The sequence below is a fragment of the Myotis davidii genome, unplaced genomic scaffold (genome assembly GCF_000327345.1).
Source record: "Myotis davidii unplaced genomic scaffold, ASM32734v1 scaffold960, whole genome shotgun sequence".
In the NCBI taxonomy this organism is placed as follows: domain Eukaryota; kingdom Metazoa; phylum Chordata; class Mammalia; order Chiroptera; family Vespertilionidae; genus Myotis; species Myotis davidii.
Window position 1 is genome coordinate 1,928,497 of NW_006293003.1, and position 12,724 is coordinate 1,941,220.

Here is a 12,724-nt window from a genome sequence, read left to right on the forward strand (position 1 = left end):
CCACTCCACCTCCCCCAATGCTGGGCCCTGACGCTGTCCAACGCCGTCCGCAGCTCAGTCCTCCTTCCCCAGTCTGCTCTGTAAAATGGGAACAACACTCCTTTATAAGGACATTGTGATGATTACATGAAACACTGCTTGCAAGCATCTAGCACTTGACAGCTATTATTGTTATTACCTCTTACCAGAGTTTTCGTGGATCCGCTATATATAGGTAATTTCTAAGATATGATCTATGTCTGGGCCCTGACGCTGTCCAACGCTGTCCGCAGCTCAGTCCTCCTTCCCCAGTCTGCTCTGTAAAATGGGAACAACACTCCTTTATAAGGACATTGTGATGATTACATGAAACACTGCTTGCAAGCATCTAGCACTTGACAGCTATTATTGTTATTACCTCTTACCAGAGTTTTCGTGGATCCGCTATATATAGGTAATTTCTAAGATGTGATCTATGTCCTTAGCATATAATTAGAGCATAGCAAAGTTTACTACAACTAAAAACATAACAAAGGTCAAACAATCTGGGCCCCAATTTGCCACATAATTTGATATAAATGATCTGAACGCATTATTGGACTTTTTGCCTGAATTTTTCTATTATTTAATGTACTTTTATATAATTTGTCAGACTAATACGGGCTCCTTTCTGTGGGGAAAAATAATTATTTCCATTATTCATTTCCACTATTAAATACCTAAAGCAACCTTTTTAAAAATTTTTCAATATGCTTATTATAATACTGAGTGGAAGACCATTCGATGATATTTACTTGGAAAATAAACAGTTGCTATGCTTGACTTACAAAGGGACAATGCAGCATTGCTAGGAATGATTCAGAGACAATTTCAATCTTCATACATATTTTACAAAACAGCTGGGAAGAAGGGATCTCATTTAACAGCTGAGCAGACGGTGCTGTTTGAATTGTTCCATGACTGATGAGCTTTTCTGAAATTTGGAAGTGATTGGTCTAACACAGCCAGGGGTGCATTACTTCACTCCAGGAGGCTGCTTCCTGAGGGCACCGTGGCCTTGTCACACTGAGTGCTCAACACAAGTTAGTTTAGCCACAGAATGTGCTGTCCTCGGGGTTCCCCTCAATAAGGCGGCAGTTCTCACACCAGCGGCATTCATTCCGGCCCAGCCGAGGAACTGGAGCAACCAACCCCCTTAGCTGAACCTCGTTTTCGTCTAGAAAATAGATGTCAATGCCAGTTACTAGGGGTAACGTGGTAATGTGTGTGAAGGCCTACATAGACCAGATATATATTGCTACTAGCATTTGTCGCTTTATACTATTATTTTTTTTTAAATGTATTTTTATTGACTTCTGAGAGGAAGGGAGAGAGAGATAGAAACATCAATGATGAGAGAGAATCATTGATCAGCTGCCTCCTGCACAACCCTGTCATGTGCCCTGACCAGGTATCGAGCCATGACCTCCTGGTTCATAGGTCAACACTCAATCACTGAGCCACACTGGCTGGGCAGTCACTTTTTTATTGTTATTCATAGTCACTCTGTTAAAAACTGGGGATTTCCTAATATTTTTTCCTAATTTTTTAAAATATATTTTATTGGTTTTTTTACACAGAGGAAGGGAGAGGGAGTGGGATAGAGAGTTAGAAACATCGATGAGAGAGAAACATCGATTCAGCTGCTTCCTGCACACTCCCCACAGGGGATGCACCTGCAACCAAGGTGTATGCCCTTGATCGGAATCGAACCTGGAACCCTTCAGTCCACAGGCCGACGCTCCATTCTCTGAGCCAAACCGGTCAGGGCTTACCAAGTTCTTTTTCTTTGGTTACTTAAAATAAACCCGAGATTTTGTGTAAACCATATGTATCATATTCTAAAAGGTAGGATGTAACACAGTGTTTCTCAGTGTCTGACAGACAGAAAGACTTCCATGTCATAACAGAAAATCCCGACCTCAGTTTCTGTTCCTGTATGTTTGTATGTTTCCACCCACAGGTGGACTTCAGACCCATCTTCAAACCTGTCACCATGGACTATCTTTTGCATTAAATTTTTTTAAAAAATTGCAGATTTAGCTCTAGCTGGTTTGGCTCAGTGGGTAGAGTGTCGGCCCGTGGACTGAGGATCCTGGGTTTGATTCCGGTCAAAGGCATGTACCTCGGTTGCAGTCTCGATCCCTGGCCCCTGTCGGGGCATGTGCGGGAGGCAACCAATGGATGTGTCTCTTGCACATCGATGTTTCTATCTCTCCCCCTTCCTTCTAAAATGCAGATTTACAAAGCCAGGTGTGTTAGTTGGTATTACTGTTCACGCCCCCTTCATGGCTTATTCTGTGCATAACGCCTGAGCATTTTTTGCTTTGGGTATGCTCACTTATTTCAGTGTTCGTGTTTGACAGAACTCTATAAAATATTAAGTAGGGATGTGACAGACTGAGACTGTTAATGAAGCCTCCACAGCGGGAAATTCTGCCTCCACGTCCGAGTGGGAAGCAGTAGCCGGAGTGCTTAATGTCTGAGGCATCTGCAGTCTCAGCCTCACTGCGGCCATTTAATATTGACGGCCTGTTGCTGAGCACTGGCAGTCGGCTCCGCGGCCTCCCTTAAATCAGGCGTTTTGTAAAGCCCTGCTGGCGTCAGAAACCAGGGGCCCGGCGTCCCTGCCACGGAGGACTGCAGTGACTCCTGATTTCGTTTCTGCACACGGGACAGCGTGACAGCCCACCAGGCAGAGCAGCCGCTGCAGAGGGGGTGCTGCGCGGGGAGTTGTACCTTTATTAACCAAGGAAGGGAGAAACAACGGAGTAGCCACATGCAAGTGCTGCTGCTTTTCTCGAGTGCTACTTGCATAGAGATAGTTCAAGTTTAAAAATATATGAAATAATACATCAAGGTCTGTTTAAAGTACAAGCTTGGCAACCTCCACGGCACCCTGCACTGTGTCGCCCATTTAAGAGAGAAGCGGCCCAGGGCAGGCCCGCGATGGGGCAGCCAGTGCAGCCCTGGGCCCAGGAGCACATTGGAGAAACCAGAGTGGGGACACCCCCAGTTAGAACCGGCGGTCCTTCCCCTTGCACGTGGCTCCTTCTGAGGGTGTGTCTAGTCTTCCTTGGAAGGTGGACTGGGACCAGGTGAACCTGCCAGTCTTCCGTGTGAATGTGTGTGACCTGCTTTCCAAAAACCCTTTCGTTATTGCTGTGCTGTGCTTCTCCTTTCTTGCAGGCAGGAAACTGGCAGACTCACTTGCGTCGGCATTCTGGTGAAAAGCCGTACATCTGCGAAGTCTGTGGCAAGAGGTCAGTGCTGGGCCGTCCTCCGCCTGTGGGCCCCCTGGTCCGGTCTCCGTGGAGAGCAGTGCTCTGAGGGCTCGCACACGAGCCGGTGGGGCTCACTCCACGGAGGAGCGCAGGCCCGTCAGACCTCTGCCTAGCCGTGTACGTCACAGATGAGTCACAAAAGGGCAAGGACAGTCATTCAGAGAAGGAACACCCAGGACAGACGTCTTAGAAATGGGATTTTATGTGACACAGAATGGTTTTACACTGAAATGTCCATTCTTTCTAAAAATGGCCATGGAAGCAGATGAGTGCCCTGGGAGGTGAGTACCTAGCGGATGTGAGACTTGCAGCCTGGCTGCCCAGCCCGGCCTCCGGCTGCGGGAACGGCAGCAGGAAGGCGGGCGGCGCTCAGCCCGGGCACTTGGTGCAGTCTCATTGCGGCGGTGAGGTGCAGTGCGGAGAGGGTCCCTCCCACGTGCACACAGCCGCACGCTGGCTGCCCGCCCCCCAGGGGTCAGGTATCAGAGTCCACATGCTCTCCTCTGACGGTCATGCTGGACAACAGGCATCAGCCCGGACCGTACCAGCACCTGCCTTCATAGCCGTTCATTTAGCCATCCATTCAGTCAGCACCTGTCAGCCACCTACTGCTGGAAGTGCTGTGATGGTAGCATGCAAACTCTCTCTGGTCTGTGAGGGAGAGACGGCCATGGCGCAGAGTCATCTATGCAGGAAGCAGGTGGTAGAAACAAAGAAGTCCAACCTTCCCAGCCTCCCGTCCTCCCTTTTGTCATTCCTCTAGGGTGGCGGGAGGGAACGCACCTAGATTTCCTATCCCAGGCCTCGGCAGGAATGACTCCCTACGCTGAGCCGGTGGTGGCCATCTCTGAAGAAGAAAGATTGATGCCGCTAGGTAGAAAAAGTGTCTTACAAACAAAACCCTGCATTATTTTCTACTTTCCTTTAAAAGCGGGGGAAAGGTAAAGATATTTTTAATGCCCATTTCCGATGAAGTCAGGAAGGCGGGGCAGCTGCCCTCCGTGCCTCACGCTCCCAGTGCCGTGACGTGGACGGGCTCTCAGCTGCGTTTCACATCCATTGCAGGTTTGCAGCCTCTGGGGATGTCCAGCGCCACATCGTCATTCACTCAGGAGAGAAGCCGCACCTGTGTGACACCTGTGGCCGAGGTATGGCTGCGCTTTCCTTTCCTTTCCCTCCTGGAGGCCCTGCCTGGCGCGCGTGGGCCTCTGCTGACCTGTCGTGGTCTCTCCAGGCTTTAGCAACTTCAGCAACTTGAAGGAGCACAAGAAGACACACACGGCTGACAGAGTGTTCACCTGTGACGAGTGCGGGAAGTCCTTCAACATGCAGAGGAAGCTGGTGAGGCACCGCGTCCGGCACACGGGGGAGCGGCCCTACAGCTGCACGGCCTGCGGTGAGTGACGCACAGACCAGGCCGCCCGTCCCGTCCCATCCCGTCCCACGTGGTAACTTTGGACGGGGCCCAGGGCCACACTCTGTCCAGAGAACTGTTTGCAGAGACAAGGATGCAGTTGTTCTAACTGCTGTCTGATGACCACTGGACTGAAAATTAAAAACTGGTTTAGAATTAGCAGCACTAAGTTAGCTCGTCTGCAGCAGTAGCAGCGCCTTCCCTCTAGGGAGTCATGTCCCCTTCCCTTTCTCATGCGCGCCTCCCGCCTTTGTCTCCCGTCAGAACACTAGGCGGGTTTCTGCCTCTCTCAGTGCTTCCTCAATTCCTAACTGATCTCAATTAAATGCCTGTTGCCTCTTGCTTTGAAAGGCCTTTTATTTTTAGGTTAAGAAAAATATTTAACACGTGGGCCTCGACAGCTAGTTTTGTTGAAAGGCAGTTTTTTATAGATAGCCCACCTTTGCTTGACCAGGGCTGGAGAGCCGAGAATTCAAATAGAGCGACATGCAGACAAGGGAGCAGTTAAACATACGTGTACATACGTGTGTAGCGTTCACTCCTCTGTAATGACGCTATGACTTCTATAAGGTTATTGATCCCCTCACCAACTCTGACTGTGGAAGCAAATCCCCACCTTGATGCTATGCGCAGGGAAAGGACATAGAACCCGGGAAATATGGGCAGAATTGTAGTGAAAGTGAACACACAGATGCCGCGGGAAAGTGTTTCTCATTATAGATCGGCTGCTCTAGGTTCACAGAAATTTAAACAAAACTGACAGGGTTTCCAGCACCCACCAGCCGGCAGGGGTGGCAGCTGCCTGCCCAGCGGGGGCTCCTGTGCAGGCAGACAGAGTCCAGGAGGCTGGCACTGAGGGGGCAGGTGGGAGAGGGCTGCTGGAGCAGAGGGGAGAGAAGGGCAGAGCGGGTGGTGGCAGGCTCCCCTCCACTCATGTCCCAATGCCCACTTCTGAGAGGACCCCTCTCTCTGTGCAGGGAAAAGTTTCGGGGGATCCGGTGACCTCCGCAGGCACCTCCGCACGCACACCGGGGAGAAGCCGTACACGTGTGAGATCTGCGACAAGTGCTTCACCCGCTCGGCCGTGCTGCGGCGGCACCGGCGGATGCACTGCCGCGCGGACGATGGGGGCCGGGACGCGCTGCGGGAGCTCGCCCACGCCTGGACAAGGCTCCCAGCTCCGACTCCTTCTCCCAGGACGTGTCTGTGACTTTGATGCCCGTGTCTGTGAAGCTCCCCATCCATCCAGTGGACGAGCCCGTGACAGAATTTGACGGCCACTCTGCCGGCTCCTTCTGTAAGTTCTGGTCCACGCCTCAGCCACGTGGGGTCGGCAACCCGGAGAAGCTCAGTGCGGATCCTGGCAAACTCGCCAAGGCCCCCGGGCAGCACACGCAGCCTCAGGCCTTCACTTACTCAGCCGCCAACGCCTCCACCAGCAACGGGCCGCTGCCCACGGACAGCATGGCTATAGTCCGCCCGTCTCTGGCCACTCTGGACCATCCCTGCGGCGACCCCCTGGGCAGCTGGGTGTCAGGCGCGGCGTACAGGAACTCAGAGGGGCCCTTCTTTTCCAGCATGACTCTGTGGGGGCTGGCGATGAAGACGCTGCAGAATGAGGGCGAGCTGGACCAGTGATGCCGGCATGCTGATGCCGCTACGCCGACCCCAGTGATACCGATGCTGCGATGCCAACACAGCGCTGCTCAGCTGCGGGTGCGTTTTCCAGGAGGCCGATGTCCAGGAGGAAGCCGTCCCCTGCGACGCCCTCTCGCCAGCCCGACACGTGGGACGGTCCCTCCTGACGTGGCTGGTAACTGAAAGCCTCCTGAGCTTGGGGTTTGGGATGAAAGGCCCTAGCTCACTGTGGAAGCAGGCGCTAGAGTGGGAGCTGGCGTCACAGAAGCCAAGGGCTGGAGAAGCCGTCCACTGACTGACTGGCTGGCATGATGGCGTGTGGACTTGGGGGCAACTACTGTACATTGTGGTTATGCTAAAGGGAAAACACACACACATACACACACACATATATATATATATACACACGTAAAATACAAATTCTTTTGCATTTTTACATGATTGAAATTTATAGCATTTTCTATTTTTATTTACACAGATTTTATTTGTATACTAGAGGCCCGGTGCACAAAAAATGTGCAGGGGAGGTGGGTCCTTCAGCCCGACCTGCACCCACCCTCTCCAATCCGGAACCCCACAGGGGATGTCGGACTGCGTCTCACAATCCGGGACCACTCGCTCCTAACTGCTCACCTTCCTGCCTGCCTGCCTGATCGCCCTTAACCCCTCTGCCTGCCTGCCTGATCGCCCCTAACCACCTTTGCCTGCCTGCCTGCCAGATCACCCCTAACTGCACCCCTACCGGCCTAATCGCCCCAACTGCTCTCCTGCTGGCCAGATTGCTCCTAACCACCTCTGCCTCACCCCACACCCAGGACCCAGGATTCCCTCCTTCAGCCCGTCGCAGGCACCTGCGACCTGGGCTTCCCTCCCTCTGGCCAGCTCGCTGGTGCCCGGGACTGTGGGGCGTGCAGCTTGTCCCTCTCCCAGGCCACGCCACAGGCGTAGGCGCAGCTGCTGGCACCCAGGACCGCAGGGCGGGCGGCTTGTCCCTCTCCGGCCGCAGGCACCCAGGACCGGCTGGCTGTAGGCGTCCGGACCGGCCACAGCCGCAAAGGACCATGGGCCAGGTGGCTTCACCTAGGCGGCACCTGCAGGAGCCCAGGACCGCGGCGTGGGCAGCTTGTCCCTCTCCCGGGCTGCAGCCCCAGCTGCTGGCTTGTCCCTCTTCTGGGCTGCAGCCCGGCTGGTCCCCCTTCCTCTCTCCCCCGTGTTGAGTGTCTGTTGCTGGTCCCCATTCTTCTCTCGTGAGCTCATTTGTGCCTGGCTGGTCCTCATTCCTCTCTCCCGAGTGTTGAGTGTCTGAGCCATGATGGCATGAGGGCATGAGGGTGTGATGACCATTTGCATATTAGCTCTTTATTATATAGGATGAAACTCATACTATAATTTGAATAAATGAAACTTGCCTTGCTATATAATGTGTTTCCTCCAGCATTTTTATTACTCTAAAGACCATAGTAGCAAAATGAAGGGCTCCCCCTTCAAGGACAGGTCCCGGTTCGGCTCGGCCGTCCTGGGACGGTGGGCTTCAGACACCATCAGAACTGAGCCACGTCCTGGCTGCCCCTCGCTGTCAGGCCATGGCGGGCTCTGAGCCTCAGCCTTCTCTCGTTTTCTTTTCTAGTCTGAGATGAGCATCTCTGTTCATCCAAGCGTCCCATGACGCCTCGCCCACAGCCCTGCTGCCCAGGTCGGGGCACTAGTCGACTTCCTAAACACATCCCCCAACCCCCAGCACACCTGCTGCCTGTGTGGGAATGAGTCGTGTCCTGTGATTTCAAAACAGGATCAGCACGTGAAAAGAGTTACCTGCGGCACAAGCAAGGTACTTGCCTGTAAAACTGCACAAAGGACCGGAGTGAAAGCACCCCGATCCTGTCATTTCTCACTCACTCAGAATTACAGGCACCAGTGAGACAGGGAGGCGCGATGTCGTAGAAAAGCACATGGCTGCAGAGGACCGGCTTTGAAATCAGAAAATCAGATTCAGGTTCAACTCCTGGTTTCCCACCAGCCCTTGCACTCAGCCCGGCGAGGCCCGGGCAGCAGACGGAGAGCCCGAGGTCGGGGGGTGGGGGGCACAGTGCCCTGCACAGAGCCCCACAGCCACAAGGTCTCCTGTGAACTTGCCCCTCCTCCCTCCCATCTCCCACTGTGAGTCTGGGAGGTGTGTGGACGCCCCGCTGGGACAGCAAACTGTTGGATGCGTCCTGTGCGACCTCATTTACCTACCCCCTTCCACACAGGGAGGTGGTGCACTGGTACATCTTGGTATTTCCTTCCAGGCGTTGCCTCTCCAATCAGACACAAAGCAGTGCCCCACTGAAACATCTGTCAGGCAGCCCGTACCCTATGCACTTCTTTGCCTTTTCAGGTAGCAAATTCTTATCAACGTCTTTCCTTGTTAAAAAAAAAAAAAAGTGTGTTAACATCAACACCCTGAGTCCCTGCGTACAGTCCGTCGCTCCTTCAGCCGGGGTGTTCGTGAAGGCCCCGCACAGATCAGGGATTGCGGCCAGGGGGCTCCACAAACATGCCCTCTTCTCCATGACCTGACCTGACCGCGAGACCTGGCCCCGCGCGGGCTGCTTGGTGTGGGGTTTCCGTCCAGCCACCAGATGGCGGCACAGCCCTCACAGGGAGCAGAGCCGGGGCCCGGGCACCTGCATTTTCAAAGCTCCTTCCCCGCCTGAGCCCCTCGCGCTCCCCAGGAAGCTGACCAGGTAGCGCTTGCCTTCCCAGCGGAGGACAGGCCTAAGGAAGGGCGTCCCTTGCTCATTCATTTCCCTCCCGAGTGCTGACCACATCCCGGCCTCCAGTGCCCACGCGATGTCCCGGAAAGCATGAGGGGACACCGTGCGCAGGCGGCCCCGGACCCGCCCTCCCTGGTTTCGGACCTGTCTCACCACGGACGCGAGACACCTATGAGCAGGGGCTGCCCGCGCCCACTATTGTGCCCACGGCCCTGCCTCTGTCCGCCCCCTTCACGGAGACAAGAATGAATGCACCAGCACAGCCGGGCACGGGCATGGCGGGCAGAGGCGGGGGAAGGCCGAGGGGAGGAGCTCGCCATGAGGCCCGACTGTGGGAAGCAGTCTCCGTCCTGGGGCCCAGGGGGACCCCCTGTGTAGGAAGTTCTCTATCACGTTTATGAGTTCCGGGGGTTGGGGGTACCAGGTTCCCTAAACAAGGCGCCTGACCCCCAGGAGGGAGAAGGGCAAGTACACGCTTTCTCGCGTCTGCCCTTTGACCCAGCCCGGTGACCCCGGCAGGTCCTGTGGCTTCCCCAGTCACACGGGGACAACACAGCAGGCACCCTTTCCTGGCTGTTGAAGGTCCAGCCGGCGATCAAGGCTGCAATCTGACATCTGATGTGAAGGGCCCCCGGCCCAGTTCCCGTGTGCAGGGTGTGGGCCGAGGTCCCACGTTCCTGCCAGCCCTGCAGGCCTCGGGGCACCCGGCTGCTCCCGGCCTCTGAATGGAGGGGGGTGAGTGCTGAACCAGGGACGGGGGGCAGGGGGAGGCAGGCCTGTCTTTGAAGCTGGTGGAGCTGACTTCTGTTCTCGCCACGGGTGCCCTGGCCGCGGGTGCCCTGGCCACGGCAGACAGCCCACGCCTGCGCTCAATCCGTGGGCACCTGTGTGGGTCCCTGGGGCCTGCCCCACCCACCACCAGAGCTGCCACCGAGCCCCATCAGGCCACCTGCACAGCTGCCTGGGAGGGGCCCTGTGGTCAGCCAGCGAGGCACCGAGACCCTGGCCTGGTCCCGGGACGCCGTTTTGCCACCTTGCACAGCAGGGGGGCCTTGCAGTGTGAGTAATGAGGGATCCAAGTGCGGCAGGGGACCTGTCGGGCCCAGTGGCATCACAGGGGAAGGAGAGGGAGAGGTGAGAACGTGCTTTGGGGAGCAGAGACGAGGCTGCGCCGCGGCAGGCCCAGCCCTGTGACCCCGACACCCACTCCCGGAGGTTCCACGGCGCTGGAGGGGACACGTAGCCAGGGGTGTCCAGAGAACCAACAGGTGCTGCCAGGCGGTGGGACAGGATGGCACACGCCCACCCCACAGGACCAGGGCTGGAGTGAGGTGAGAGGTCGATGCCGGGAGCCGGCGCTGGGTAGCGAGGACCCACATACATGTCAGCTCTACCCGAGCATGAAATGGGCAGGGGAGCCTGCAGGGGGGCAGAGCATCGGGGGGCCAGGTTTTCAGCACGGATTTGCCAGAGGACATGCCAGGCAGCCTGTCACAGGGTGGCAGCTGAGTGACAGCTCCCTCCCTGCTCCCACCCCCTTGGGACCAGGTCCCAGTCCGGGACCCATGCTCACCACCTTCTGTGAGAAAGGGCTTCACAGATGGGGTTACGTGCAAGGTCCTGGGTTGTCCCTGTGGCCTGATGTCCTCACAGAGGTCCCCTGCGAGGGCGACAGGAGGGTGGGGCCCGAGGAGAGGGCAGAGCGGAGACTGGAGGGTGCCCTTCGAAGGTGCGGGTAGGGGCCGCACACCAGGGGCCACACGGCCGGCCCTGCAGTATCTGGCCTCAGCACCTGTGGTGCTTCCGCGGGAGAACAGGAGGAAATACCTCCTAGAATGGGGCAAAGAGCAGAGAGCAGACGGAGCCTGTCCCGCCCACAGCTAGCGTGGGGCCCAAGTAACCTGTGTGACCCTGACCTCCCACCCCCTGCCCCGACGCCACCAGCCGCCCCCTGCCCCGCCACCACCAACCACAAGAATGGAGAACCAGCCCGTGGCCCTGCGGCTGCACCGTTAGAAAGGCTCCCAGAGGCTGTCTTTTAGGTCTGGGGAGAGTGAACAGATCTGCCAGCTCTCTGAGCTCTGGTGGGGGAGTCGGGCCGTGGGACAAGGCAGGGGGGACAGCGTGGTTAGGGGTGAGCTGTGCTGGGTTCAGATCTGTGTTTGATGACTTCCTGCTGCTGTAAGAGGGGCAACAGTGCTGCCCCCCCCCCACCCCGCCCCGGTCCTCCCTTTCCTCCCCCACTCCTGGCTGTGGCGAGGCTGGGCGAGAGGAAGTGCCCTGGGAACGGCGCCTGCGACCTGGTGAACCCCGGCAGATGCAGTCCCCTCCCGACACCGGACATCGGAGGAAGCTGGCTTTCTGGACCCCGAGGGGCCCTGCCGTTAGCAGCGGGGACACTGGGACTCGCTGAGGGTCCTGCTGGCAGTCTCCCAGGCTGGCCACCCCGGGCTCCTGGCTGAAAGGTGATCTGATCCTGAGCGAAAGCTCCTGGGACGGAAGCTGAGAGGCATCCACCGCCAGCGGCCTGGGGAGCAGATAACAGACAGCACGGTCCATCTGGTGGGAAAACAGCAGTGTCTGGTGTCCGAAGTGGAGCAGCCCTCCCAGCCCCGCCTCCCGTCTCACTGGAACGGTCGCTTCTTTGGCTGGGAAAGTGTTTTCATTTCACGCTCAAGGGTCGTTGTTGGAGGTTCAGAAACAATCTCTGGAGGCCAGGATGACACAGAGCACAGAATAAACGTCTCCACCCTCCCCCACCCCATTTCCTGCCTGATTCAAGTTGCATCAAGGCAACTGAGGCACGTGGTGGAGAATCTATTTCACAAAGGCCCCTTGCTGGGACTGGGGGCGGGGGGGGGGGGCAATGATTGATCCTGTTTCTGCACCCCGCAGAGCTCAGAGGGCAGAGGGGAGGCACAGACAGACCTGAGCCACCCCCACCTCCCGGCTAGGCAACGTTGAGCAAGGACTTGACCTTGGTAAGCCTCTGTTTCCTTGCAGGTAGTTAGTGTGCAGCTAATAAGGGCGCCTCCCTCACTCCCATGGCTGGGCGGGGGTGCTGGGGTTAGAGAGGAATCTGAAGAGGCCCTGCCCAGGATTGGCCCCAGGCAGCCTCTGCAGCTGGGAGCGGGCCCAGCACCCACAGGCGTGTTCTTTATGCAGCGTGTGCTGTGCAGCGGGCGCTGTCGGTGCAGAAAACCCGAGGGCACCCTTCTGGGTTCTCGTGTGACTGATGGTTCAGAGGAGGGACCCAAAGCCGGGAAGGGACCAGGCCAGGTGTGACCTGGAATTGTGTTCTCCTGGGTCACGGCTGAGTCATGTACCCCACCCCCAGCCTCACATGTTCCCGTCCTAACCCCGGACCACAGAGGGCGACTGCGTTTGGGGATACGAGGTGATTCAGTTAAAATGAGGTCACTAGGGTGGCCCTGATCCAATGTGACGGGTGTCCTCATACGAAGAAATTGGGACACACACACCCAGAGGGACGGCCATGTGAGGACACGGAGAAGACGGCCGTCCACACGCCAAGGAGGGAGGCCTGGGGGGCAGCCTGCCTCACCTGTCTCAGCCTCCAGCCTGGGGGCGGGGGTGGGGTGCAGGGAGGACCA

At 56.7% G+C, this 12,724-nt stretch overlaps 1 protein-coding gene across 1 annotated transcript in view; it reads left to right on the top strand.

Annotated features, from left to right (window-relative positions):
* ZBTB49 (zinc finger and BTB domain containing 49) overlaps positions 1-6,714 on the top strand; it is a 34,366-nt gene extending 27,652 nt beyond the window's left edge. Inside the window, 5 exon segments of the mRNA XM_006766572.2 lie at positions 3,208-3,281; positions 4,368-4,450; positions 4,537-4,698; positions 5,694-5,873; positions 5,876-6,714. Coding sequence (XP_006766635.1) covers positions 3,208-3,281; positions 4,368-4,450; positions 4,537-4,698; positions 5,694-5,873; positions 5,876-6,354 — 978 coding nt within the window. The 3' untranslated portion in view covers positions 6,355-6,714.
* The last annotated feature ends 6,010 nt before the right edge of the window (positions 6,715-12,724 follow it).